The 27,921-nt window shown below is 38.9% G+C and overlaps 10 protein-coding genes across 10 annotated transcripts; 7 read left to right on the top strand and 3 right to left on the bottom strand.

The window, feature by feature from the left end:
• Positions 1–82: 82 nt before the first annotated feature.
• Cbr-cyb-1 lies at positions 83–1,284 on the top strand (the record flags this gene model as incomplete). The annotated part of the gene is made up of 4 exons (XM_002634260.1): positions 83–139; positions 188–996; positions 1,044–1,146; positions 1,192–1,284. 4 exons carry the CDS (start codon positions 83–85, stop codon positions 1,282–1,284), a joined length of 1,062 nt encoding a protein of 353 aa, XP_002634306.1.
• Positions 1,285–2,117: 833 nt separating this feature from the next.
• Cbr-grl-21 lies at positions 2,118–2,870 on the top strand (the record flags this gene model as incomplete). The annotated part of the gene is made up of 2 exons (XM_002634261.1): positions 2,118–2,471; positions 2,688–2,870. The coding sequence occupies 2 exons, from the start codon at positions 2,118–2,120 to the stop codon at positions 2,868–2,870; spliced, it is 537 nt and encodes a 178-aa protein (XP_002634307.1).
• Positions 2,871–8,800: 5,930 nt separating this feature from the next.
• On the top strand, positions 8,801–12,657 carry CBG17649 (the record flags this gene model as incomplete). The annotated part of the gene is made up of 5 exons (XM_002634262.2): positions 8,801–9,022; positions 10,835–10,945; positions 11,206–11,346; positions 11,830–11,964; positions 12,481–12,657. The coding sequence occupies 5 exons, from the start codon at positions 8,801–8,803 to the stop codon at positions 12,655–12,657; spliced, it is 786 nt and encodes a 261-aa protein (XP_002634308.2).
• Positions 12,658–12,809: 152 nt separating this feature from the next.
• CBG17650 lies at positions 12,810–14,728 on the bottom strand (the record flags this gene model as incomplete). The annotated part of the gene is made up of 6 exons (XM_045235963.1): positions 12,810–13,148; positions 13,219–13,468; positions 13,520–13,610; positions 14,151–14,456; positions 14,498–14,549; positions 14,597–14,728. The coding sequence occupies 6 exons, from the start codon at positions 14,726–14,728 to the stop codon at positions 12,810–12,812; spliced, it is 1,170 nt and encodes a 389-aa protein (XP_045096282.1).
• A 1,150-nt stretch (positions 14,729–15,878) lies between these two features.
• CBG17651 lies at positions 15,879–17,291 on the top strand (the record flags this gene model as incomplete). The annotated part of the gene is made up of 4 exons (XM_002634264.1): positions 15,879–15,939; positions 16,060–16,380; positions 16,425–17,083; positions 17,187–17,291. 4 exons carry the CDS (start codon positions 15,879–15,881, stop codon positions 17,289–17,291), a joined length of 1,146 nt encoding a protein of 381 aa, XP_002634310.1.
• Positions 17,292–17,537: 246 nt separating this feature from the next.
• CBG17652 lies at positions 17,538–19,905 on the top strand (the record flags this gene model as incomplete). The annotated part of the gene is made up of 7 exons (XM_002634265.1): positions 17,538–17,583; positions 18,355–18,449; positions 18,503–18,830; positions 18,879–19,015; positions 19,145–19,233; positions 19,275–19,644; positions 19,687–19,905. The coding sequence occupies 7 exons, from the start codon at positions 17,538–17,540 to the stop codon at positions 19,903–19,905; spliced, it is 1,284 nt and encodes a 427-aa protein (XP_002634311.1).
• A 129-nt stretch (positions 19,906–20,034) lies between these two features.
• On the bottom strand, positions 20,035–21,769 carry CBG17653 (the record flags this gene model as incomplete). Its single annotated transcript, XM_002634266.1, has 3 exons — positions 20,035–20,255; positions 20,578–21,612; positions 21,658–21,769. 3 exons carry the CDS (start codon positions 21,767–21,769, stop codon positions 20,035–20,037), a joined length of 1,368 nt encoding a protein of 455 aa, XP_002634312.1.
• Positions 21,770–22,445: 676 nt separating this feature from the next.
• CBG17654 lies at positions 22,446–23,881 on the top strand (the record flags this gene model as incomplete). Its single annotated transcript, XM_045235962.1, has 5 exons — positions 22,446–22,468; positions 22,579–22,693; positions 22,742–23,176; positions 23,240–23,574; positions 23,623–23,881. The coding sequence occupies 5 exons, from the start codon at positions 22,446–22,448 to the stop codon at positions 23,879–23,881; spliced, it is 1,167 nt and encodes a 388-aa protein (XP_045096281.1).
• Positions 23,882–24,125: 244 nt separating this feature from the next.
• Positions 24,126–25,275, bottom strand: CBG17655 (the record flags this gene model as incomplete). The annotated part of the gene is made up of 4 exons (XM_002634268.2): positions 24,126–24,603; positions 24,652–24,905; positions 24,951–25,095; positions 25,142–25,275. 4 exons carry the CDS (start codon positions 25,273–25,275, stop codon positions 24,126–24,128), a joined length of 1,011 nt encoding a protein of 336 aa, XP_002634314.2.
• A 1,554-nt stretch (positions 25,276–26,829) lies between these two features.
• CBG17656 lies at positions 26,830–27,510 on the top strand (the record flags this gene model as incomplete). The annotated part of the gene is made up of 1 exon (XM_002634269.1): positions 26,830–27,510. The coding sequence occupies one exon, from the start codon at positions 26,830–26,832 to the stop codon at positions 27,508–27,510; it is 681 nt and encodes a 226-aa protein (XP_002634315.1).
• Positions 27,511–27,921: the final 411 nt, after the last annotated feature.

The raw sequence follows: 27,921 nt of genomic DNA, 5'->3' as shown, positions 1-27,921 counted from the left end.
TTTTCATTTCTTGAATCTAACCGTTTTCATGCCGTTTAATTTTACAAACGAATTGAATCTTGCAGCCGAAGGTCTCAATAAAATGTTGCGGGCCGGCAACAATACGAGGCGGCCCTCAAACAATGTGGAAAACTTGAAGGTGATTTCAGACTTCGAAAATCAACACAGTTCAATCGATTTATTTCAGATGGCTCAGAAGCCGATGGGGAATGGCCCACTCAAGCCAGTCAACGCTCAGGGCCCCAAGCAGCATCAGATCGTCGCCAAACCAACTACCCACATCCAGCAGCAGGCTGCCGGTGAATCGACGCTGAAGACGAGACGCATTAACATCCAGGACAATGAGATCAAGTGCGCTGAATTGGCTCCGGATATATACAAGTACCTTGTGTACCACGAGAAGCAGTTTGTTCTGGCGGAAGGATACATGGACGGCGGCGAGCCAACAAGCAAAATGCGTCGTATTCTTGTGGATTGGCTCGTTCAAGTTCATCTGAGATTCCATCTTCTCCCAGAGACTCTTCATTTGACCATCTTCATCCTGGACCGTATTCTTGCCAAGAAGACCATCGCCAAGTCTGACCTTCAACTTCTCGGTATCTCTGCCATGTTCGTCGCTTCGAAGTTCGAGGAGGTTTTTCTTCCGGACATCTACGACTACGAGTTCATCACCGAGAACACCTTCACCAAAAAACAGATTCTGGCCATGGAACAGACTATCCTCAACTCCCTGCAATTCGATCTCTCATGCCCATCATCCCTTGTCTTCGCCCGTTGCCTCTCCCGAGTTCTCTCCGAGGATGAGTCTAACCCAGTCGACCAACAAGCTTTCTACTACGCCTATAACATCAGCAAGTTGCTCGGAGAGCTCGCTCTCCTCGACTCGGTCATGTCATCCGTCCCAAAGTCTCACATTGCCATTGCTGCGATGATCATTGCCCTCAATGCTCACCCAGTCGCCGGAATCGACCCAAAGAAGGCTCAGGAGGCTGTGATGTAGGTTACCAGGGTTATTGGCGGTTCAATTATGTCATTATTTTCAGCAACCAGCTCGAGGCCAAGACTGAGGATATTAATGAGGCCATCTCTCTTCTCGCCCAGGTTGCTTTCAAGAACTTCAAGCAGCCAAAGCTTGTTGCCATTAAGGTAATACTTATATTCTAGGGCATCATCATAATATTTTTATCACAGAACAAGTACCAATCGACGAAGCTCGGAAGTGCCTCGACACACCTGACCGATGAGGTTTTGGACAAGATCGAAGCCATGGGAAGGCAGAATTGAGAACTTTTTGTCCTCGGCAATAAACCCTTTTTTAAATTACTTGTCTTTCAAACCCCTTGACTTCTTGTGTCCTTTTCTCCATTGCTCTCTGTCTCCATCTTCACATCTCTCTCGGCCCCAATCCACCCATGTTTTAATTGTTCCAGTCGTCTCAAAGTTCCTCTGGTCACCCCAAGCACAAAGTTTGTATATTGGTGAAGAATCGTTGAGCGACACCACCGCACTTGTTTTTACCCTCTTCTCCCCTATCACTACCGAAATTTAAGAATTTCTCTAAAAAAAAGTTTATAACACAATTTTCGCGCCTTCTTTTGTATCGATCTCATATTTAATTATCACGACAATATCCCTCATTGTCTTTTCTATGTTGCTTAAAACTAGAAGGACTCAAAAGATTCCTGATGAAATCTGTGGCCTATATATTAACTGTTAAATGGAAATATCATAAAATCTGTACTGAATAACTAGTCGCTCTCTCTCTCTCTCTCCCAACTGCTTCTCCACAACGTCATCTGTGTGACCTTCTCATTTTGATTCTGAATTCCAAATGACTAACTGCAGCGCGAAAAACATTTGAACCGGTCAGCAAGTGCCCGCCCCATTTAACCTTGAGTTTCAGACTTCGAACAGGGGTCAAGCAGCAATTACTCATCATGGGTTTGTTACAGCACGGGCGGCCACTTCTCGGCAAATTTCAACGAAAAGTGTAATAATGAAGCTGTGGGTGTCTGTGTCTCTTCAGTTTGGTTAATGTCTTGTTCGGCTAGTAAATACTACAAAAGTGACCAAACGACTCTAGAATTTCACACATTCCATTTCCTCTCTATCTAAATATGGTTCGTAATTCGGTTCTTGTGATTCTCTCACTGACTACTGCCACGTCAGCCTTCCTTCTAGAAGGCCTTGGATTGGGTTTAGCTCCACCGAGACCACAACAATGCTGCTGTCCACCACCTCCACCACCACCACCATGCGGAGGGGGATATGAAGCTCCACCACCACCTCCAGCATATGCTCCCCCACCACCACCACCTCCACAACCATATTCTACCGGACCATCGTATGCTGGATCTTACGGAGCAGCTGGACCATATAAGAGGGCAAGATCCAAGAGATCTATGGAGTTGAAGGCGTCAAGTGGAGATGTGTTGTGCAACAGTGTTCAAGTCAGAGATATCATTGAGAAGGTAAGGAAAATTCAAAAAGCGCGCCGCAAAATTGCCAAAAAGTGGGCGGGGCCGAAAAGTCAAATCACTCATATCGAACTGAAAAATGGCGGGTATACTAAATCGACGATGGCAAATTCAAATATCACATTTTCAGATAGCCTGGAAAATCTAAAATTTGGGTTTCTAAGCCATCAACGTTTGGACGAAGTTTTTCTAACAATACTATGATTCCAGGGAATGACCAGCGATGAGAAGGAGTCTCGTGAAACCGTCGTAGCTCTTCTGAAGGCTGAAATGGAGCGAGAATACGTTGTGATCTGCTCCAAACAACATTTCGACTACCTCGCCTCGTCGGATTCTGACTTCTGTTCCGTCACCAACGACGCCGGAATCACTTGCTCGTCATTCGTCTTCTAAAGAGATGTGAAATCTAGTATAACTCTAGTATAAATGCATACCCCCGTTGAATCTCTCAGGAAACAATCTCAAATTTATGTGATGATGTTGAATTTATGAATATAAACAAAAATAATAAAGAAGTTTGTTATAATGAATTTGTAATAATTCATCAAGAGAAAGAACAATGGGGAAGAAATGCTCTCAAGTGGTTCCAAATGACCGCCAAAAGCAGTAGTTTTCGAGTGTGAAGAGGTTGTTGTTTGGAGAAAAATATTGTATTGAAAGGATACTGAAAAAATTGTGAGAAACTTGGGAATTCAAAAAATACAATTTTTTAAGTGGTGAAACAGAACTTTCCTCTGATAGAAGCTCACCCAACTTGGAGCTCGATTTTCTCGGTCCCTATGAGAGATATCAAAAAAGTAGTAATTGATATTGGTGATGTTATGATAAACATTTTATCAGTTGACAACTCTTTGATATCTTTCACAGGAATCGAGATAAAAGTTAAACTACTGTTCCCCCTTCTTTAGAAATTAAAAAATGGTGATTTTTGAGATCCTCAGATTATCTGAAAGACCACTAAAATCTAAAACATTATGCACTTTTTTTCCAAAAAATACGGAAAATCTTCCTTCATTCATCTTGTACTCCCTTTCTATCTTTCTCTCTGGTTTTTCGACATCTCAAGACTCTAAATTTCTAATTTATTTTATTCTCCTTCTCCGTGTCTCCTTCTCCTCTCGAATTCCTATCTGCAAGGAACACTAACTGACTCAAGTGCATATTCTCTCGTATCTTTCAACCATGTCCGTAAATATACCAAAAAAGGAGGAAATGTGCCACTCATCCTTTTCCCTGTCATCTCTTTCTTCTGACATATTTGCACAGTATCACACCTCTTCAGAATACTTTTTCTTTGTCTTTGGGGCGTCCCGAACGAACGAAGACACCTTCTCTTTGTTTTTCCTCGAGTCATTACGAAGGTTCTCTCCTATTCTATACATCCCCCAAACTTATTTTTTCTTCTTCTTCTTCGTGTCTTTTTTAGTTTTCCTGTGCCACCTTAGAACGTCGAAAAAGCATTGCTTTCTCTTTCTCTCCCTCCGCAAGAGTCTCTAGAAGTTTCCGGTGACTAGTCAATATTCATTCAGGTAGAATTCTTGGCATTTCTATCTGAATTTATTTTCTAAGAGTTTCATGGATTGGAGATAATTTTTTATACGAATATCAGTAGATACATCGAGAAATTGGAGAGCACAGATACCGTAAAACCTCTAATAGAAGAGCCCCTTTAGTTTTAACTTTGAGCCAATTTATCTTGGCTCCTGCCACAGATACAAAAAAGTTATCTTCTGGTAAATTGTTTATCCAAATATCAAAAATATTATCTCAGTTGCCACATTTTCCATATCTTGCATAGGAGCCGAGAAAAACTTGATCAAACATGACAGTAAGTGGGCCTGTCTATCATAGGTTTTACGGTATCGAGAAACCAATTTTTATGAAACAAACGGACTTTATTTTGAAAACTATGGTTTGGTTTCATGGAGAAATATCAAAAAATTTAAAACTAGATGATTAACGTAAAATATAAGATACAGATAATATAAGATCCACCGCCAGTGGTCCGCCACTCAGCCGCCAATCGTCCGTCGAGCAACTGTCTGGCGGAAAATTTACTTTTTTGTCCTAAATATTGTTAATGTACAGTAATTCTAGAAAGCTGAAATTTAATAAAAATAACAAACTACACAGATGTGGTTTCCGTATCAAATTTCAGAGAGCTAGCTCAATTTGGAAAACCCAAGCTCAACAACGCCGTTTGTACCATTTTTAACAATTCAAAAAAAGTCTGACTTCAATTGAATTAATTTCCGAAAATTCTGAATTTCCCACAAAAATTACTTGTCTTCTATCCCACTTTTTTTTCTCGAGATTTTCGATTCCCACCATATCAAATCCATCCATCTTAAACTCTTTTTTCCTTTTTTTTCTCGTTTTTTGCCGTTTTTCTGTGGCAAGAAAACTCAACTCAAATCCCAGACACATTGTTTCAAAAGTCTTTTTTCTTCAAAACTATTTTTTTCTCACAAAAACACAACAAAAACTTTTTTGACAAAGTCTGTCAGAAACACTCCCATACTTTGCACCCGGCCGACCTCTGAGATTTGAGAACTTTGAAACTTTTTCTCTTGGTTCAAAAAAGCAGAATTTTTTGAAAATTTTCGGGAAAACACATTTTCCAGGCCCATACAAAAAGGAAAACTATAACAACACACACTCCTCCAATAAAAAACTTCCTTGATGTGTCCTCTATTCATCTCTCCCATCCGCCTACTCCGGACGACGACGTCTTCTATTCAGAATTCCCACGTCTTCACGTGAATAGGCTCCTCCCACTTTTCATCATGTTTGCTTCAGAAGCTGTCGTCGTTCGATACCAATCTTTCCCTTCTTATTCTTATTTTTCTTTTTTTTGCTTTGTTTTTTTGTCAATTGTCTTTTTCACTGTCTCCGGGAACACCGAGGGAATTCGAGGGTCATGGGTCAACTCTCTCTACCCCATAGAACCATATGATTTGTCGAGGGAATTCTAGGATTCTTGAAGACGTCGTGCAGTCTTCTTCTTCATTCCAACAACTTCATCTACACCCTAAAAAAAGTTTATGAATTCGAGGGAGTTTTTTTTGACTTGAGATATAACTGCCTTTGTCTTTTTTTACTCGGAAAGAAAATCCAGAGGGAAAGAAAGAATGGATGAAATTGTTTCACACATTCTTCATTTTTCTTGTGAGCTCGCAGAAAAAAAACAAGAGATGACAAAAATAGAGAAAATCGTAGGAAAATGTGTGAGCGATTTTCGATTCTATAGATGCTTAGAATCCTGGGATGGGGGAATTCAGAATTCTTGATGATTCTGAAAAAGAAGCTGCAAATTCCAGATATTTAAAGATTTAACTGGGACTCCGACCAATTTTTTAGATTTTTTTAAATATAAAATCTTCTCAAATTTATGTATTTTCAGCGGAGGAAAAATCTAAAAATTGCAAGTTTTTTAAAAAGAAGTATTATGAAAACACACAACTCTGAAAACATTTTTCAATTAATCATTTTTTTACTTTTTGAAAACAGTCAAAATTCACTTATTTGGATCCTACAATTATGATTTTCTCATTTTTTGAATAAACTACAGTATCCCTTTGAACTTTCGAACTCTTGATCTTCCCATCCTATTCTTCTTCCTTTGTGTTCGCACCCCAAGCCTATACTTTTCAGATCAAACTTTTTCGACCAAAGAATCAAAACTTAAACTTCGGAACCCATTCTGAAAGTATCTTTAAATTATAGTTCTCCCCTCTTCTAAAAAGGTACCCCCAATTCTCTCAATTTTCCAGTCCATTCAACTTCTCTACTTCCTTTTTTCATATTTTGTTACTGCACCCAAATGACCTTTTTTCTTCGACTCTAACTTTTTTTTCTTTCTTCTCCATTCTTCTTCTATTTTTCCATTCAAGTGTGCATAAATCGAGAAGTTGGCGCATAGAATAAGCACTAATATAACTAACTATGAGTCCACAATGCCACTCAAAACGAAACAGAATAAGGAGAAGAAAAAAAGGAGAAGAAATGTATGTGTAGCACAAAAAAACGTGGAATATGTCTAGTGGAGACGTTGCGTTTCATAAGATGAAGACGTTGTGTTTCTCAATAAGTTTTTTTCTGCGGCGTTTGGATTATCCGGACATTTTCAATTTCAAAAATCAAGCTGGTCAAAATTCTTGCTATTCAAATCCAGTATAATTTATTGCATTCTCTCAAAATGTTCTCTCCCAAATATGTTCTGAAGGCACACTGGTTTAAACTTTCAAGTTCAAAAAGTTGAATTCAAAAGAAAAAACAAAGAAAATAGTAAAACCACAAGCGGGGATTGAACTTGTGACCTGTTGAACACTAGCCTAGAGCGTACCCACTTACACCACGAGATTGGCGTTAAGCGGTTGAAAAAATTACGGTAAGAAAAAGAAACATTTTTTTTCGCCAATGAGATTTTTTTCCATGATTTCACTTTAGAATTACATTTTTGAGAAAAATCCGAAAATTTTTGAAATTTTTGATGTCCTCCACTTTTAAAGGAATCCTCAAATAACATTTTCCGTTTAGTAAATAACGCCTTTCTTCCAAAATGTTTTCTTAAACCGATAATTTTGCTTCCTATTGGGCCAAAACTAAAAACAACCTCTTCTTTTCGATGAAAATTCAAATAGAAGTTTGATTACAATTTCAAAAGCCTCCTACATCATCTCCGTATTTTATCTCATTTTTAATCCTTGACCAGTCCACCTGATCAATCTCATTCTCTCTCTTTTCTGACACTTCATTCTCATCTGACTTTCTGTATATTATACGAATCCTCTTTCTTCGTCTTCTCGTCTTTTATCCCAAAAACCTCAAAAAGCCATCAATCACATCTCAACTTAAGAGAGACCCGCGCGTAACCCAGTTATTTTCTTGTGAGCTATCTGGAGCTCTTTTTCGGCGAACGAACGAAAAGAAAAAGAAGAAGACGACCCCAATAAAACGTCCTGGAGCTCATAATTCAAATCATCTTGAAAAAAGAAAGAGAGAAGGGAAATAGACCCCCACTCTGGTTTTTTTTCTTTTGAATTTGAAAAAAAAGTTTTGCGCTTGTTTTTTTTACTGGATTTTCTCCAGTGGAGATGGGAAGCATGGATATATAAAGTTCGGATTAAAAGGGAGTGGATGAAATTTAGGTGATAAGAGAATTGAAGTTTGTATTGGTAGACCAGAATGCTCCGTCTGAAAATCAAATCTGCTTGATCATTAGATTCTGAGCTTCTGAAAAACCTGTAATAGAAAAACCCCTAACTTCTAACTTTGAGCTAAATTATCTCGATTCCTGTCAGAGATATAAAATGGTTGTCAGCTAATAAATTGTTTATTATAATCTAACTAACATTTTATCAATTGACACATTTTTGCTATCTTGCATAGGAGTGGAGATAATTGAGCTCAAACTTGTCAGTGATTCTTTTATAGGTTTTAGAGTATCTTAAAAATACATTTCTGATAGTGAGATGATTTTGAATATCTGTATTTTGATATTTTCGAAGATTTATACTTCTTGTTGTCTATTTTTTAAAAATTGTTCTCCATCTTGAAATCCTAACATCTGGATTTTCGATGATCTGGAAATCTGGTGATACCGTAGCCTGAAATTTATAGACTAGCAATTACCATGTAGTATGTCTGAAAACTTGGACATTTTTGTTCACTCCGATATCCCCCAAACATCCCTTTCCTCCATCAAAAGCAACCTCTCTACGAAAAAGAAGGGGCGCGGTCACAGAATCCTCCAATAGGCTCCGCCCCTTTTTCATTCGGCAGAAGCAGTGTGTTCCATTTTCTCCATCCCCATATTTGGTTGAATGAAAATAATAGAATTCTTGAAGCGTGAGACAACACAACCAGCTACTTTTTCTGCGCTCCTGATTTCACATCAGATCCCACCACTCCAGAATCTCTTATTTTTTTCTTTCGGCCAGAATTAATCCCTTTTCTGATAGAGCCAAAATTCTCATACTATTCTCTTTTTCCCTTTTTTTTAATCCTCCATCAAAAATGCTCCAATTATATAGACTTGAAGAGAAGAAAGTCAATTTGAAAGAAACGAAGAAAACGTTTGGAAGAATAGAGGGAGTCCATTTCCGGTCCCACCCATTCTTCTTCTTCTTCTACACTAAATCACACCTTCATGTTGTCATTTGCACACCCAAGTACAAATTTAGGATCTCTTCTCTCCTCCTCCGAAGTCTTCTGCTTTCTCAGAAGACGAAGCTTATTATTACTTTTTTCCCCCTCCACCCTCACCTCTTCTTTTTTTTTTTGAATTTCGGTATTTTTTTAAAATACTTTTACTTTCCCAGATGACGTTGCGTAGTCTGCTTCTTTACCTGTTCTTCTTTTGGACCACTCAAATCGAATGTGTCGCCAAATTCGAAGTGATATCAGTTTCTGATAGCAGTTTGGTGATAAAAATGATCGAAGCGGCGAATGTGACAAATTTCGATATTACTGTGCAGATTTTCGATCTTTCCAAACAGAGATTGTTTAGAAGGACACAGTTGGATCATGTGAAAAATGATCAGGTAGGGATTATATTTTGAAATTGTAGAACTCGGAATTTCGGTCGGTCGAAAATTGTCGAATGGCGACCGACCGCCGGCCGAGTGTTTGTGCACGCAGCATTTTGTAATTCGCAAAATCAAAAAATGCGTTGTGCGTCGTAAAATAAAATGCTGTGTAAGCGAACAATCTCTGACATTCGCGAAGCCGACCGAACGGTCAGCTGTGTAGGCGGTCGATCGGCTAAATTGAAATCTTGTGTTTTGATCGTTCGGCTCTGATTCTCAATGTTCTGATTCTCAAAAATTCTTGTCTGTCTCTGTACAAAAATAAGACAAAAAATTGGATTGTGTTTTAGAACTTCAAAATATTGAAACTATATTTCGGTCATTTGGCTCCTGTGTCCTAATTTCTCTTTTGGTCTTCCAGTCCTCCCAAAAACAGAACTCCCTCAAAATTCATCATTCTCCCACATTTTTCAGTTCATTTTCGTCTTCTACCCACAAAAATTCCAGATAAATACAATCTGACGCGAGAGGGGGTACATTTTATTTTTGGAATCTTCAGAATTCTGAACGAGTTCTGTATCCGTGGGAACGTAATATTCTGTTGTTTTGTATTCTGCTGACGACTAAATACTAATCTTGGTCCATTTACATCTATTTGACGTACCAACCAATTGGTGTCACTGGATAGGACTGTCCAACCAACCCCTCACTTATCCTAATCCCTTCTAAAAACATATGTCTTTTTAGGGTGGGGTCCACTTCCCTCTTCTGCTAAGTACCAATTGACACGTGTCATCTCTTTTAGGACAAAAAAAAATATATGGGCGGTCTCATCTCATAAAAGAGTAGTAACATGCTCTTTTTTCAAATAAAAAAGTCGTTGCACTTGATAGAGGATGACATAAAAAAGATCTGGTGGTCCTTCTCCGATGATGACCATCATCATTATTCTGACAAGGAAAAAATGAGAGGGAAATGTCTTTTTATGATTCTTGATATTCCTCTTTTTATTTCTTTTTCCAACATTTGGAAGGTCCGAGGGAAAGGAAATGGGAGAAGATACACAATTACCAAAATGGGGGTTTGAGGGAAAGACAATCGAGTAAAACAAATATGTTTGGGGCGGGTGGGAAAATGAACATTCACCACCCAACACCCATTTGACATGTTAGTAAGGGAAGCATCAACAATTTGTGGGCAATCAAGGGAAACACAAAGGGCAATGACTTTTGATGGACTTATTTGATTGAGTAATCTATTGGGTGGTGATGGTCAGAAGAATCCGATAGGTTTGGAAATGAAACCCACGAATGATAGGAAACATTTTCATAGTAGGAGCGCACAATTACTCGGACTGCAAAAAATTGGTATATCTTCAGACATAAGTATCTTGGAAGCACGAAAGGTGGTAGAAATATAATTTTACGTGTGATTCAAAGCTACTGGAATTTTTGAAGCAATTACTCAACTCTAGGTGTTGTTATGATTGTTCAAAGATGAACGGCGTAATGGTTTTGTGACTTTCATGAGATGACGCAACTTTGACAAGCGATAACTCAGCTCAAAGTTATTAAGTAATTTTAAACTTGACCAGTTTACTGACGAAATATTTGGATTTCAGCACTCCATATTTGAGCATAGTAGCAAGTACAAACTTTAGTCATGGTAATTATTTGCCATCCTGTGTCTATTGAGGTCTAGAGTTTTGAGGTTGCGAGGTTAAAAGAGATAGAGTTGTTAAAATTTCAAAAACTTCGATTGATAGTTTCAAAACTTCGAGTGATAAATTCAACGATCATCTGGTGCTAAGATTTTTTTCTATTCCAGCTTCTCTCTTTCGATGGTCTGAAACCCGATACGTGGTTTGCTGTACGAATCGAATACCGCCTGAATTTTGCTGACGACATCACAGACAACGCTTTAAGAATGACTAAACAAGTGAGCTTTTTTCGAATATGCCGTAAAGCGTGTAATAGAGGGGCCCTCAACTTTTAACTTTGATTTATGTAGGTTCCTGTGATAAATATTCGAAAGTTGTCAACTGATGAATTGCTGAGGATAATATCACAAACATTTTATCAGTTGACACATTTTTGATACTTTTGACAGGAGCCGAGATAAAGTGGCTCGAAGTTCAAAAATAGTTAACTCTTCTAATACAGGTTTCACGGTAGTCTTGGAACACAGTAATTTTTCAGGAAATGGTAGTGAAAACCAAAAAGACAAGTCGAGACGATCCGAAGAAAATCGATCAGATGGTTGCATTCATTGATGATTTATTTGTGACAAAGGATAATATTTATATTGGAGTTGGATCGGTTTTTAAAGAGATTAAAAAGGTAAAGGATTCAATTCTTGGAACTGATCCTTTAAAGGATATTGTCCTTTAAAGACTTTTGTCAAAAAAGTTCCCCAATATTTTCAATATTGCATTCCTTAGTATTTGTGGATTAGCATAAATTATGATCTCTCAATGAAATTCCACATATTTATAATTAAACTTCTTCTCTTCTCCTTCTTCTTCTTCTTCTTCTTCTTCTACTTTTGAATGAGTCTTTCTTCTTCCTCTTCCCCTTATAATTTTCACACGTTATTACTTCTTATTATACCAAGAGATTGCTCACTCTATCCGTATATTATATTGGAAGTTGGAGAAGGAAATAAAAAAGGAAAAGAAGAAGAAGAAGAAGAAGAAGACGTGATGAATGAAATGAATAGAATAGTCAAAAAGTCATGAAAAACAAGTTGATGAGAAAAAAATGGGAAGAAGATTCCCAAAAGATATGGGACCATCGAAAAAAATGAAATTTAATAAATTGCAGATCTCAACAGTGATAGTTCCGGAGCTTCGATGTTCAAAAGGAGTGTTAAGTCCAGTGTCACAGCAAGTTATCCAACATGCCTCGTTTCATTTTGATCTATCAAAATTGCCAAAGGAAGATAGGAAATGTAGCACGGTTTGTTTTTTGAGAAGCTTGAAAAAATTTGAAATTTAAAAATCTATCGAGTCAGGTCATCAAAGAATATCCCAAAATTATGAAAATGAGCAGAATATCAGAGATTTAGATTCGAGAATACGGAAATATCAGAGATTTAAATTCGAGAATACGGAAATTCTTTGTTCAAAAATTTAGAAATTCAAAAATTCGGAAATCCTCAAATTTGAATATTTAGACAGGGAAAAGCCCCAAAAATTAGAAATTCTCAAGTTTTCAAATTTGGAAATTCTGAAATTTCGAATATTCAGAAATTCTCATATTCAAGATTTCGGAAATTCAAAATTTGAAAGTTCAAAAACTGAGAAATTCGAAAATTTCATATTCTCAAATTCAGGAGTCCAGAAATTCGGATGTTCAGAAATTTAGAAAATCAAAAACTCGGAAAATCTCAAATTTGAATCTGAAAGTCAGAAAAGATGTCGAAGTTCATTTTCTGAGCTAGAAAACCCAAAACTTAATAAACCATATTTTCAGATATGTGTCTTCCCGTATCTCCGAATACTAACTGAAAACGCCGTCACGGAAACATTCCGTGCCAAAGAATGGTGTGGAAGCGCCGAAGAAGCTCGACATCTTCTAACCAATAAATCTTTAAGTATCAATATTTTAGCTGCTTTTCTAATATTAATACTGGCAAAAATGCTCTTTTAAAGACCCAATTGCTCTTTTTCTCATACATTCCACGTGTTTCTTCTCTTCTCGACCACTCCCTTCCGTTCTCATGTTTCACAAAACGGGTTGTTTTATTCTTGTTTACAACTAAAATTCAATAAAAATGCTTTATTTTCTGTACTATGGATTATTCAGACAACATTCAATTTCTTTCCTACTTTGGCGAAAGCATCAATCAGTTGATCAATGTGTTCTTTTGAATGGGCAGCCGAAATTTGAACACGTATACGAGCCTTTCCTTTTGGAACCACTGGGAATGAGAATCCGATGACATAGATTCCCAACTTCAGAAGTTCATCAGCCATAGTGGCAGCCAGTTTTGCATCTCCCAAAAGTACTGGACAGATTGGATGCGTTGGATCGTTTCCAAGAATGGTGAATCCATTGGCAGCCATACTTTTACGGAAATGAGCAACATTTGTTTGCAGTGAGCCAATGAACGAGGAATCGTTCATAAGCAAATCGAATACCTGAATAAAACTTTGTTGTTTAAATATAGGAATAGGAAATATGAGCCCCTCCCTAGCAGGGAGTCCCTACCTTAATACTGCTTCCCACGATACTTGGAGCCAGAGAATTCGAGAATAGATACGGGCGGGATCGTTGTCTCAATAGATCAATTAGTGGTTTTGGTCCAGTTGTGTATCCTCCCATTGATCCTCCAAGTGCTTTACCGAGAGTTGAGTTGATGACGTGGGGGTTCCCTCCGACGGCTTCAGCCGTACCACGACCAGTTTTCCCAAAGAATCCAGTGGCGTGGCATTCGTCGATGAACAGAAGAGTGTCGTATCTTTGAAAATTGGAAATTGGAGATTTAAAAAAATAACACATAAAAACTCACTGCTCAGCCAAACTGGAAATATCAGCTAGCGGTGCCACGTCACCATCCATGGAGAAGACGCCATCAGTGACAATAAGACGGAACCGTGATTCTGAAGATGAATAAAATTATGCATGCCTTAATTCCGATAAAATCCTGAAAGTTTCTTTAAATATGCAAACTGCTTGAACAAGAGCTCACAATAAATAAAACATATTTAGGCCAAAAAGTCTATTGTCAGTCAGAAAGTTGCTTGGCGGACGAGTGGCGGCTCAGTGGCGGGGGATTTACTTAACCCTTTTGTCATAACTTTTTAGTTAATCATCGCATTTTAAATTTTCTGATATTTTTTCTATAAAGTAAAATAATTTTGTTGAGAAAAGGGTCAGTCTATTTCATAAATCTTGGTTCCTGGATACCGTAAAACCTGTAATACATAGACGGGCCACTGTCAAGTTTCAGCTAGTTTTCTTGACTTCTATGGAAGATATCGAAAACGTGTCAACTGATAAAATGCTTTTGATCTTATGATAACTTTCTTATCGGTTGAACACTTTGTGTTATCTCTTATAGAAATTGAGTTAATTGAGCTCAAAGTGCAAGTATAGTGTGGCCTTCTATTAGAGTGATTATGGAAATTTCTAATGCAAACCTTTGGACTCTTTCAGTTTCGTTTCCAAATCATCCAAATCCAAATGTTTATATCTCAATCGTTTTGCTTTGCTCAATCGAATTCCATCAATGATTGAAGCATGATTCAATTCATCGGAAATAATCGTATCTTGCTCTCCAGTCATCACTTCGAAAATTCCACCGTTAGCATCAAAGCAAGCCGCATACAGAATCGTGTCTTCTGTTCCATGGAACTTTGCAATCTTCTGCTCTAACTCCTTATGAATATCTTGATTCCACAGATGAAACGGACCGACGAGAGTCCAGCTCCATGGGTTTCTAGAGCCTTTTGACCAGCAGCAATCACTTCTGGGTGGCTGCTAAGACCCAAATAGTTGTTGGCACAAAAGTTGATGACTGGCTTGTCGGATCCAGTGACCTAACAATTGTTATCTTGTTGTGAATAATTAGAAAAAGTGTACAAACCTTGACTAATACGCCTTGTTTTCCCTGAATGACTCGTTCATTCTTAAATGTGCCTGCATTCTTAATTCCAGCCAACTCATTTTTCAAATGAATCTCAAAATAATTAGTTGCAGTTGAGAAACAACGACGCATTCTCGTTAGACGATTGAATGAATAGAAAGAAGAGGGACGGTTTGCATGTGGAGAAGAAGAAGAAGACGTAGTCGTTATCAAATCAATTTAGACGAAGAAGAAAAATGCGAAGTTAGACAAATCACGTTGTACAAAATTTGAACGAAACATTATTTATCGTCGAGATTCAGAAGAGGAGGGGGAAGATCGAATGTTCAAGGAGTGCCTGATAAGGGTTTTGAGAAGAATAATCAATTAAGAATAGTTGAAATAAGAACGTCATACTGGTTCCTCAGATATTTTTATGCTTTTTCGACGAGCAGTTCTGATGTTACTGTTTTTTCCAAGTTCTTGTTTGCTCGCTAATCAAGTTTTGTTCTGATTCGTATCAAGAAAAAACAATATTCAAATTTCCTCCAAAAGTAACCGTTCTTCCGGAGTGTCGTTGTCTTCTCTAACCACCTGCGCCTCCTTTTCCCCAATAGCCTCTCATATTTAAAAACAGAAAGTCGCTTCCAGTTTTCTTCAACATGAGTGTTTTCAGCCACGATTCTTGCTTGTTTTCTTCATTCTCTCGTTTCTTTTCTAACTTTATTCTTCAGGTCAAAAGTCACTATCTCATTCATTCGATTTCTTTGATCATGAACCATCAAGATCTCAACAACGAATTTTCTTCTCTCCAATAAACCTTTTTCTCAAAAATGAAACTCAACACTTTTCGTTTCAATTTCTTTTAACTGGGTTTCGAAATTTCTATCATCTCGTCTAAAAGTGTTAGTGTCCTTCACTCGGGCCATCATGGTCAACGATGCTGCCACCCGAATCAGCTGTTTTCTCTTCAAAACTTTTTCCGTCTGCGCTTCCATAATGTGCGCTGACTCACTCTTAAAAACACATGATTTTACTCTGGCCTCCTTTACACCCAGACGTTAAAGACAAGACCCAGAATGTTTCGAAATCAGGCCCTCCGCTCACCATGTGTCTATTTATTATCTGACTCTATTTATTTCAAATATATATTGCTACTACCAGCCAGTGCTGCTAGTTATTTTGTGTTTGCATTTTTTTTCTAGGTCATGCGACTCTCAGCTACTTATTTTTCTCGAAGATGCTTTTTAATCTTTTTTTTCTCAAATTGATTCTGTAAATTCATCATATAGTTTAAGGTAAAATGAACAACGCTTTGGATTCGCTACCTAATGATGAATTCGAGTTCATCGAGTCTTTCGACGGTAAGTCTGGAAAATTAGCAGTTTTTAAACTTATGATTGCTAACTAGAATAATATTCTCGAGTTTTTTTTTCCAACTTGCATCACTCTTTCGCAATCGAAATTAATAAGTCTTTTTCCAGAAGATTCCGAAGAACACGAAGAGCATGACGATCAATGGAGTATGCAGCAGAGCATCAAAATCGAACCAATCTCCATTCTGATGCCTAAAACTCTTCAACCAGAGCGCTCGTTATCCCCAGTTGGATCGAAAGCTCCAGAATCCATCGCTGATCCAGAACGTACTCCAGAGGCTTCTCTCGTTGAAACTCCACTTTTAACCGAAACTTTGAAGGAGGATAATACTCCAATGTCTACTCCACTCGCTTCTCTAATTGATCCCATGTCAACTGCCATTCCAACTCTCCACAATATGTCGATTGTCTCGGAATCTGAATGCTCCAGTAGGTTTTTAAAGATACGATTTTCATAAAAGCCTTGATTTCAGACAACTCTTCGCTTATCAATGTTGCTGATGTCGAATCCACAGAAGTTGCTCTCCGTACTTCTCTTCTTCTAGTCGGTGAACTTAAAGCTCAACTGAACGCTCAAGCTTCAAAAATGGCCGAAAGTCTCCAGAGAAGCATGAGCTCGAATTCTGACATGGAGCAAATGAAGAACGAATTCCAACTCAAAATGAAAGAATCAGCTATGAGTGTAGAGAAAACAATGGCAGAGAAAGATTCGGCTATCGAGCAGCTCAAAGTGCAATTGGCACAAAGCCAACAGGTAGCGGATTTGTGGAAGCAAGGAGCCGAGAAGAACAGCATCGCGTCATATAGTGATTCGAAGACAACTGTTGATAGACTTCTCGAGGAGAATTCGAGATTGAGAAGTCAGGTGGATGAAGAAGTCGCTCGTCGTATGCAGGAAACCGAACACCGTAAAATGCTTACAGAGCAATTGAAAGAAGCCAGAGGAGGGTCTGTGTTCGACCCACCAGCTTCATTGATTGCTCGTCAGTTGGCAGATAGAACGGATTACTCATTGAGATTGGAGCAAGAGTTGACTACTTTGAGACAAGAATTGGAGGAGTCGAAGCAAGCATTAAAGAAGGCTACTGAAGAGTCCAGTAATAAGGATCAGATCGTTAGTGCTCTGCATGAGGTGCGGTGTTTTTATCCAGAGTTTTTTTAACAATAAAAAATCACATAGCTGTGTGCTTTTGAACAAATCTGATAGAAATTTTTGCAAACATCGAAATTTTCAGGACCAAGTGGAAAGCACCCGTATGCTCGCATCGAACGAGCAGGTCATCAACAGTCTCAAGCAAAAGTGCCGTCAACTCGGAGTTCTCGAAGATTTCTCTTCTTGAGTCCATTATTTTTTCTGTTTTCAACATGTACTTTATAACTACTAGCCCCCGTTACGCTGCACTTTACTGTACATTGCTTTATTCCATATTTTTTTGATGTTCCTATCTTGTACAGTGTGTCGAATAAAATCGTGCGTCGAAAGAAAAATTACATTCATTCATTATCTTTTCTCGATTGTCTTGTCTATCGGTAAACGTAAGTTCTTCTATTAAATCGCAAAAAAATCAAAAGTTCGTCTTTTTCAGATGCACTCACAATTTACTCGACGGGTTTTAGTTCTAGCAAAAAATGGTAAGAAAAAAAACAAAAAAATTCTAGTACAAAAGCTGTGGAAGAGGAACGCCGGTGGCCGTGGTCGAAGGTCTTACAACGAGAACTACAGTAACCTATAAATATTTTAATTTTCCGAATTAGGTTTCTCGTTTTCTAAACACTTCGTCGATTTTTCTGGTATTTTCCCCCAGACAAGTCAGAAAAGTAAAATTTTTGATAGCGAGCAAATTGACTGAAAACGCACGAAAATCGATATAAAAACTCAGAAAACAATATTTGTAGGTTACTGTAGTTGTCGTTGGGGGACCTTCCGCTTCGATTTTATTGAACTTTTTAGCATAACAAATAAAAATCCAAGTAGCATGAAAAGTTGTTTTATTGATAATGTATACTAACAGTCAATTTTGGGTCAATGTTTGATCTTCGTTATCATCGTCGTTTTTATCTAATAAAAGAAGGAAATAGGTGCAGCATATACATTGTCATCATCTCATCTAAACTTTTCTGTATTCTTCGCCAATTGACGCAAAACTAAGATCAAAAGTTAGCTATTTACATTGATACTCATTTATCTTCTTACGCAATATCATCAAAACCCCTTCTCAAATCTGCATTTTCAAGCTGCAATGTTTCTCAGCACACATGGAATTTTTTTTTAATTTTAGCGTTTTTTTTTCGAATTGCAAGCAGCATAATGTTTATTAGAGCTCAAAAATGGCTGAACAACCTTTTTTTTCAACAAAAGTCGCTAATTTAAACATGATTCCCAGTCATCCGTAGAATTTTTAGCCAGTTTCCGTAACTTTGCAACGGCAAGAATGACTCAAACAACGAACGGAATCAATGAAAATGGCCACTCAGCATCCACTGATCTTTTGGATACGGTAGGTCTTAAGAATTTCAGTGCATTCTATCATAATATAAAATATTATTTCAGCCATCAGCCTACACTCAAAAGTCAAATAAAACCCATACTAGCATCGATTTGAGATCGGACACAGTAACCGTTCCATCTCTAGAAATGCGCCAAGCCATGGCTGAAGCTATAGTTGGTGACGATGTCTATGGAGAAGACACAACTACGGTTAGACTCGAACAACGTTGTGCGGAGCTGTTTGGAAAAGAAGCTGGATTGTTCGTAGCCAGTGGAACTATGGGAAATCTTCTGGCGATTATGGCTCATTGCCAGCGTGGCGAGGAGATCATCGTCGGTCGCTACAACCATATCCATCGTTGGGAGCAGGGAAATTATGCGCAGTTGGCTGGTAAATCCAATAAGTTTAAGGTAAATCTGAAAATAATTTTTTTTTCAGGAATCTCGGCAACAACTCTGGAAGTCAAGCCAGATGGAACGATGGATTTGGACGATATCGAGCAGGCGATTCGTGTCCAGGGAGGTTATATTCAAATTTATGATGAGAGTAGTGATACTGAAGTGACAAGTATACCCGTGAGATATTTTAGAATCCCTTTGTTAGTCGTGTTTGAGTGTGTAATACTGTAACAAGTTGTAAGTGAAGGAGAGAGCAATAGGCTTACTCCTATAAACAAATTCACCTGAAAACTGATTTCATTTCAGGATTGCCATATGCCCGCTTCGAAGCTCATTTGTATTGAGAACACTCATAATTATACCGGTGGAAAGGCTCTTCCAATTGACTGGATGAGGTTAAATTATCTATTTTAACACATCCACTCAAATTCTACAGATCCGTAAAAATGCTCGCTGAACGTCGAAGCCTTAAAGTTCACATGGACGGTGCCAGAATCTACAACGCAGCTGTTTCCTGTAACACGACCGTCAAACACATTGCCTCATTCGCCGACACCGTTCAAATGTGCTTCTCTAAAGGTCTCGGAGCCCCAGTCGGATCGATTCTTGTTGGACCCAAAGCTTTTATCGATAAGGCTCGACACAGCAGAAAAGCATTGGGTGGTGGATGGAGACAGAGTGGAGTGTTGGCTGCTGCTGCACACGTGGCATTGGATCATGCGGAGGCGACCATCAAGGCTGATCATGAAAGAGCCAAGAAGCTCTCCAAAATGATTAATGAGGCAACACCAGAAGCATTAAGAACTGTGAGATAGTGATAATAATCCAAATTCTATGTGATATTTCAGAAAGTATACGCCAAGGAGAACGACATCACCAACATGGTTCTGATCCACTGTGAGAATGGGGTGTCTGTTCAACAGCTTACCGATTTCTTCCAAAAACACGACATCCTCGCCATGACGTTCGATGCGAGACGCATTCGAATGGTTCTCAACTGGAATGTGACCGATGAGAATCTGGATACCATTGTTGAAGTCTATAAGAAATTTGTGGCACAATTGTGATACATTATATTGGCACCCGAATAAACAACTAGTCATTGTGATAAAAAACTTCTTAATTAGTTGTATTGAATTTTGAACATGAAATTGTAAAAACAATAAAAATCACTGGGTTAACACTAATAATTTAATTCACTCGTAATCTTCTTCGTGTCGTATCTTCACCGCACACACATCCTCAAAATATGAAGTGACCACTTCGTTCGTGGTCAGCAAACGAACCGTCACCTTCTCTTTATACTTGTCCTTATCCAGCATCACAGCCAGTTTTCCACTGCGTTTTCCAGCGACAATCATCAATTTTTCTCCAATATCTCTAGGAATCACTGTTTCCAGATATGATTGACGGACATCTGAAAAAAAATAGTTATAGAATTTCCAAGAAATTGGTATGTTGGTGCAAAAAAAAAACAGGGCTGTGGAAAGGAAACTCCGGTGGCCATGGCCGAAGGTCCAGCAACGACAACTACAGTAACCTAAATACATTTTGATTTTTTAGATTTATTTTCTCGTTTTTTACTAACTTTCTCGAATTTTTTGTTTTTTTTCCGTAAAAAAGTAGAGAAACTTTTGAAAAAAAATTGACAAAAATCGAGAAAATAAACTCAGAAAAAAACGGCCACCCGCATTTCCCTTCCACCGCCCCGATTTTTTGAACTGAGTATATAGACTTACTGTAATAGGTGTTGCCTCGGTCATCCTCAATTGTGATCTCATCCTTCCCTGCTACATCAACTATCCGAACTTTCTGCTTGAACAGTGATCCTCTCTTGAAGTCCTCATCAATGAATCGGACTAGGAGGTCTGTTCGTGCCCATAACTTTTCGTTTTTCCGATTGTCATCGTAATCATATTTGGAAGACTTCGAAGAAGACGACGATTTATAATCTTTGGATGATGATGTGGATGGTTGTTCGTACTTCTTCCTCTCCTTTTCGATTCTATCCTTCTCTTTATCGTATTCATTCTTATTCAGACATTTTGAATCTCGTTCGTATTCCTTCGCACTAACTGCCATTACTACAATTTGGCTAACTTTTATGGATTTTCCTCCGATTGCAGTTCGAATGAAAAACGAATTCGAATCATCATCTCGTCCTTCCACTTTTCCATAAATTCCTTTATTCCGTCCATCGACTACTTTAATAAAACTTCCTACTTTGATTTCTTCAATCTTCTCCTCCTTCTCTCCTTTATCCGCCGCAGATTTCTTCTTATCACCACCCGCGGGGTGTTTGGGTGTTGCTCCAAGTCCAAGTCCTGGTGGTCGTCGATTTGGGAGTTTCAATGCAACTTTCTGTGGATTTTTACCGATTCCATCGCCATCCTTCCAGTTGCATCCTCTCAGAATAGCCAAACCGAAACTTTCAATAGAAATTGCCGAATAATCAGCGTCTTCGTTGGCTCCTTGACCTTCTTCAACTACAATCTTCTCCCCAGATCCTTCCGTGCCATCCTCTCCATTAACACCATTTGGTAACACAAGTGCTAGCTTTGCCTTTTCTTCTTCTGTCAATGTTCCAGCTTTCTCTTTTTCTAGCAATTTTTGGGTACGCCAATCGTGTTCAATTACCATTGGGATTACAGCTGCTTCCTTGACATTATCCACATCACCTCTGATATCTCCGTCTTCGAAATGAGTCATCTTCCTCCGTTTGGCTGCTCTCTCCATTTCCTCCTTCTCGCGTTCTTCATCACTGTCAACGTCAACTGAAAATAAAAATAATAGAGATTTTCTAAAAACAGAATTCTCACCATTAATAACTGCAACAGGCGCTGGAGCTTGGAACTTTGTGTCCTCTCGCTTCTTCACACCGAAGGAAATTTTAGGCAACGAGCCAGTGACAGACGTCGTTTGCTCCACCATTCTCTGTAATTTCAAGAAGTTCAATTAGAGTGTGAGGAAAATTTTAGAAATTCTAAAATTCAGAATCAAAACGATGGAAATTGAGTCAGAAGAAAAGGAAACACCGGGTAGAATCGAGAGACGCAGAGCATTTCGAAAAGAAAAAAGAACAGTAGGGCGTGAATGCTACAGCATAAATTAGAGCGAAATTCAAAAAAAATGACACAGAAGAAAACTCTAAAGAAGGAAAGAAGAGAAAGGGTTGAAAATAAAAAAAAAGCTCATTTTGAAAAAAAACTGATCTATGAATATCTATTGATACAAATCGGGGAAAATCGACAAAAATTGAATTTTGAAAACAAAATTTTGCAAAATACCGTATCGCTTTAAAGGAGCATGTCAGAATATCAACGGGTCCTGCAGCGACTTTTGTTTCAGCATTTTGTTTCAAATATTTTGCTTGCAAATATTGTTTCATTTTCGATCAGTCTCCTTGTCGTCTCCGGCAAACTTTCGGAATGTTATCCGATTTTCATGAACTTTCTCACTCTCAATCATGTCTGATACGTTTGTACTCGTTTCTAATCGGACAACACATACTTTCAACGCGAACGTAGGCTCTGAAATGAAATATGCGTCTGGCACTGTTAATACTCTTCCGTTCTGCCGTGTTCATGTTTTTAATTTCAGGGAAACAATGAGTAAACCGAAGAGCACACTGTTAGATGGGTTTCCTTGGCGGCAAGACCAAAAAATAGCTGACGAGTCAGAACTGTGTTCTACTAGGCAAGTTTATGCTTATTTATAAGTTGAATATTCATGATTTTCAGAAGAACCACGCGACAAACATCGAAAGGAGCTCTTTTCACGATATGCGAGTATTCTGGCGTCTCTGTTGCGTATAGTAATAACGCACGTACCTCATTGAAGCGGACTCGAATTGATGTGAGATCACCAAGCCGCTGAACTCTTGTTATAAAAATTGATTTTCAGTATTCGCCGGAACCGAGACCAGTAAAACAGAAGCCAGCACGCAGGAATAGTAATGGTGCAGCCAAACAGCCTGCGAGGAAGCCAGCGACAAGAGTTCCGTCTGTTCGGACTTCTCCTTCGGTGTACCAAAATTCTCAGAAGCCAAAACCAGGATTGGTGAATAGCTCTGAACCGAAAGCCAATCGTATTCATGACAACAATGTGCCACCACCTGTGTTTTTCACTCCGCCATCACTTTTCGACGATTCCGTCACTGACGTAGATATGGATGGGTTCAACATAGCTGCAGATTTCGATGAAGCTGTTTTCGATGCTCTTGATGATGAACTCGACAAGGAAGAAACAGAAGAAGATCTGGAAACTGCTATGGTGATTCGTGGAATGTACTCAACGGAAGAGTCTCATCCGGTGTTAGTCTTCGGAAAGATTGCCATCGTAAGTGGGACTTAACACTATTTTCCCATCAAATCTCACTTAATTCCCATGAAATGCTTCCAGGAATACGATAACTTCGACTTCACACGCGTGATTGAAGAGATCACTAGTCTGACATGTTTCAATAAGAAGCACGAAGATTCGCTGATTCCACTTCTGAAACTCGTCGATCGCGATGTGACGAAAAAGCTAAATACAGTAACCATCAAAAACTTCTACAAAAACGAAATCATTCCGGCTTTCGAGAACATGAAATTGTTCAGAAATGACCCAAAGCGCTTTCTCGATAAGAACAAAGGGCAGTTCGAGCGATATGTCGACGGAGATTGTATTGTGGAAGTGCCACTGCCGCCATGGCCACAGATTTTCCCGTATCAGATGAGAAATATATTCAAGGCGTAAGTGGCGAATGTGGATGGATCACATAATTTTTTGAATTCTTTCAGAGAGCTTGCAGAGAAACTCGAACGAGAAAGTGAACAACGTTTTCAAGAAGAAGATAAACTACGAGCTGAAATCGAACGTTTGCGACAACAACGAGAAAGACGTGATATGGAGCAGCAGTTCGCTCGAAATCAGCAGATGTTCCACGCCTTCATGGTCTCCGAAACGAACAACAACTTCCACAACCCTTTCAACGCCATGTTCAATCTTCAACCAATGTACCCTCCAAATTATTACGGTCATATGCCCCATTACCCGTAAAATATTTTATTGTTTCCATTTCCCATCTCATAATCAAATTTAACCGGTTTACAGTTCCCATCCTCATTCCCTTCTACTAGTGACCCCCTTAGTTCATAATAGCCTTAATCAATACTGCCCCCTTCTTTTTTCCAATGTATTGTGTCGTGTTTTTGTTCTTTACTTTCTCTTTTTTTCCATACATGTGTGCAATCTAAGACTGATGGGGCCCGATCAGGTTTTATCGGTGAATTTATTCATGAATTTACCACTTTATACGATGCTTATACTCTTCTTTTGCACATAATCTTTTCACGATTTCGTATCCAACCACAACCATTCCACCGTAGATCGAATTGGCAATGATTCTCGGAGTGAGTCCCTTGGTGAAGATTGCCGTCTTCTCATCACGAAGCATCGTCTCCAAAGTTTTCGCATAGCTGCTACGATGAACTTGAAGTCTGACGCGGAACAACTCCATCGGATTGGTGGCGATTGTTGAGATGGATCCTCCGATGGTTGCTGCAATGGCCTGATCGATAAGAAGACTTCGGTCGGTGTTTGGATTCAGTTTGCTGAAAAGGCCTAGCATCCAGTAATAGCTCGGCCAAAAAGTGAGCATCTGTGGGATATAGACAGCAGCCGACGCCCAGAATCCACGGTAGAATCCAAGTGCTCCGTCGGCTTGATAGATTGCTTTGATCACACTCGTTCCTAATCCATTTCCATTTTTCACATGGGTTCTGAATTTTAATTTTTTGTTAAATTCTGCAGTGACTTTCAATCATTACGCGACTCTCTCAATAACGGCCTTATCGTGTCCAGCTGTCAACTTATCAGTATTCTTGTAGATCATCATGTATTGTGCAATGATGTCAGTCGGTACAAAAATCGATTGGGTCGCAAAACTAGCTAGACCACCAGCCACTGCGGCGGCTCCTCCAACTGATTTGACACCTTGTTCGTGCAGAACCGAACGGCATTTCTCGAAGATCGTCGAATAGATGAATGAGCATCCAATCTGGGGTACAGTAATCCAGAAGCCCTACGAAAAAAATCTTCATTTATCTGTATGCCTGCTAATAGATACCCGATACAATCCACGGAATCCTTCTCGTCTGGAGATGTCCGAATACGCGTGAAGAGTACTTCTATACACCGTATTCTGTTTCTGCAGTTGCAGTTGACTACGAAGTACGGCTAGGGGATAGAGAGCAGTTCGAATACTCCATGTACTGCAAAAAAGTTGTCTGTGTCCCCATCGATCTCATTCTTTTCTACCTGAGAAGCGCCGAAGGATAAAAGAGCTTCAGATCCATGTGCTCCCATCCAACAACTGTCAACGGATCGGAATTTCCTGGCTTTCCAGGAACCGCATAACTATCACGTGGAGCTGGTGGAAGCATTTGAGCCATTTCGAGACTGAACGACATTTTGAATGGATGAATGATAAAGACGAGTGGATCGTGTGGGATGAAGATTCGACTAGTAGAATGCAATTGATTGGAGAATTGCCTTCCAATTGGGTAATTGAAATGGCTGAGGAGAGCAGAGGATTGTGAACCGAGTTTTTTTCCCCGAAGACTTTTGGAGACAACGTGGAGCAAACACATGTAACGTGGCTAGGTGTCTGACATATATTGAGAGTTTGAGATTTCGAAATATTGAAATTCGGACCATGGGATTCTGGAATTGTTCAGAAGATTTGAATTTCTTAAATTCCAAAATTCCGAAATTTTGAGACTCTAAAATTCTAAGATTCTGAGATTTTGATATTCCGAAATTCTGAGATTCTGAAATTCTGAGATTCTGAGATTCTGAGTTTCTGAAATTCTAACATGCTGATATTCTGAAGTTCTGCAATTAAAATATTCCGAGATTCTGGAATTATAAGATTCCGAAATTTTTAAACTCTAAGATTCTGACATTTTAAGATTTTGAGGTTCTGAAATTCTGAAAATCTGAAATTCTGAAATACATATGCTTTTCAAATTAAAACATCGCTTGAAAAATGCTCCGATGGGCTCGATTCCTTGAGAACCAATTGAAAATGTCTTCAAAAATTTTTTGAAAGATCTCCAACTTAAAAGTAAATCAGATAAAATTGAATGGCTTTCTTATCAACAGACAGGCCCCCACACTGTCAAGTTTGATCTGATTATTCTTGGCCTATATGCAATATACCTAAAATTTGTCAACTGATAAAATTTCTATGATAATATGGCAAACATTTTTACAGTTGACACATTTTTGATATCTTTCCTGTGAACCTAGATGATTAAGCTATAACTTGACAGTGTGAAGTGTGAAGACAGGTTTTAAGGTATGTAAATTTTTCGGAAACAATTTTTATATTCAACAGAGAAATCTTGGTCCAGAAAGAATTGCAAGAAAATCGTCAAAACCAAAGTATTTCCAAATTATGGGAGTTTTCGTTCTGAGACCTGGGGCCACAGACACCGGAGTTTTCTTCCCACAGCTTGTTTTTTTAGACTGACATGTTAATGAGTCAAGCTATTTTGCTACAAACAAACTGACACAACATAAATATTTACTAGTTGAAGCAACACCAATGAGCATTTTTACAAAAATAAACACATTTTTATCACTTCCAAAAAAGGGCAAAGTTGTTGATTCTGATCTTGTTCCTCAAACAAAAATTGAGGCAGGTCATATGAATCTCTGGTGTCTACAGTAAGATAATGAGCGGGAAGCATCTATATGTGACATCAGCTCACCTATAGGTTAAAACTATTTTCATCAGTGAAAAACAGTCTGATTTGTCAATCATTGATTAGAGAAAAAAAAATGTTGTAGAACTTTGAGTCGGAGTTGTGGGTGTATCCATAAGTCTTCCTCGTGATTATTGTTCCGACGTTGGAAATTGGTATATAAGGAAATTTGGAAGCTGGAGAAGGCATCCAATTTTCAATCTCGTTCTTTTTTACTTTTTACTTTATTTTTTCAGAATGTGCTGCAAAGTTTTTGGTGTGTTAGTCTTGGCGCTAGCTGCCTATGCGATTCCTCCATCGGGGCCTCCTCCATCCGGCGAACCACCGGTCCCATTTGATCCTTCCGGCGCTCCACCTTCTGGACCACCACCATCCGGAGAACCTCCAGGACCTTTCGATCCGTCGGATGCTCCACCAAAACCGTCCGGTCCACCACCACACCCACACTTCTCCAGAAGACCCCGACCAACAAGACTTCCTCGACCATCGAGACCACCACCATCCGAAGAACCATCTGATTCTGTTCTAAACTTTATCTTCGGCAAGCCAAAGCCATCGGGACCACCGCATCTACCACCATCAGGTGCCCCACCAAGTGGAGAGCCTCCAGCACCATTCCATCCTTCTGGAGCTCCACCATCGGGTCCACCACCATCCGGAGAACCTCCAGGACCATTTGAGCCATCTGGTCCACCACCATCTGCTGCTCCTTCATTCTTCCAGTGGATATTCGGAAAGCCAAAGCCATCGAGGCCACCACATCCTCCACCATCGGGAGCTCCACCAAAACCATCCGGAGAGCCACCACTTCCTCCATCTGGAGCTCCACCATCAGGACCACCACCAAGACCACCACGACCATCCGGTTCACCGCCGTCCGATGGACCAGAAGGCTCAGGATCTCCACCACCGTTCTAAATGAATCACAATTTGCTATTTTTTTTAATTCTGTAAATCTTGTAATATTTTCAAAGTTTTTGTGAAATAAATAATTCCTGATATTAGATTCTTCCAAATTTCAATATTCCTTACTTCTGAAATTATTGATTCGTAATATCAATTTGACAAAATCCCGGATACAAACGAATCTGAAGAACTTCCTCTATTCTGCAACATCTAGCAACACCTGTACTTCCAACCATTTTTGAACTTACACAATTCAAATCAAATAATAAATTAATTTTTATTGATTTGATTTTTATGCTCCAGCAAGAAGGAACCAGTCAGAGTCAGAACCAAAATTGTATTAAATAAAATTTCAGAATGGAAAATGAGCAAACACAAATGACACCTGAACCCGATTTCGTCCTATTTCCGGTGCATTTTCCT

The sequence above is a fragment of the Caenorhabditis briggsae genome (assembly GCF_000004555.2).
Source record: "Caenorhabditis briggsae complete genome, chrIV, whole genome shotgun sequence".
Taxonomy (NCBI): domain Eukaryota; kingdom Metazoa; phylum Nematoda; class Chromadorea; order Rhabditida; family Rhabditidae; genus Caenorhabditis; species Caenorhabditis briggsae.
Note: the sequence above shows the minus strand (reverse complement) of the source record. Positions and strands in the feature narration are given on the sequence as shown.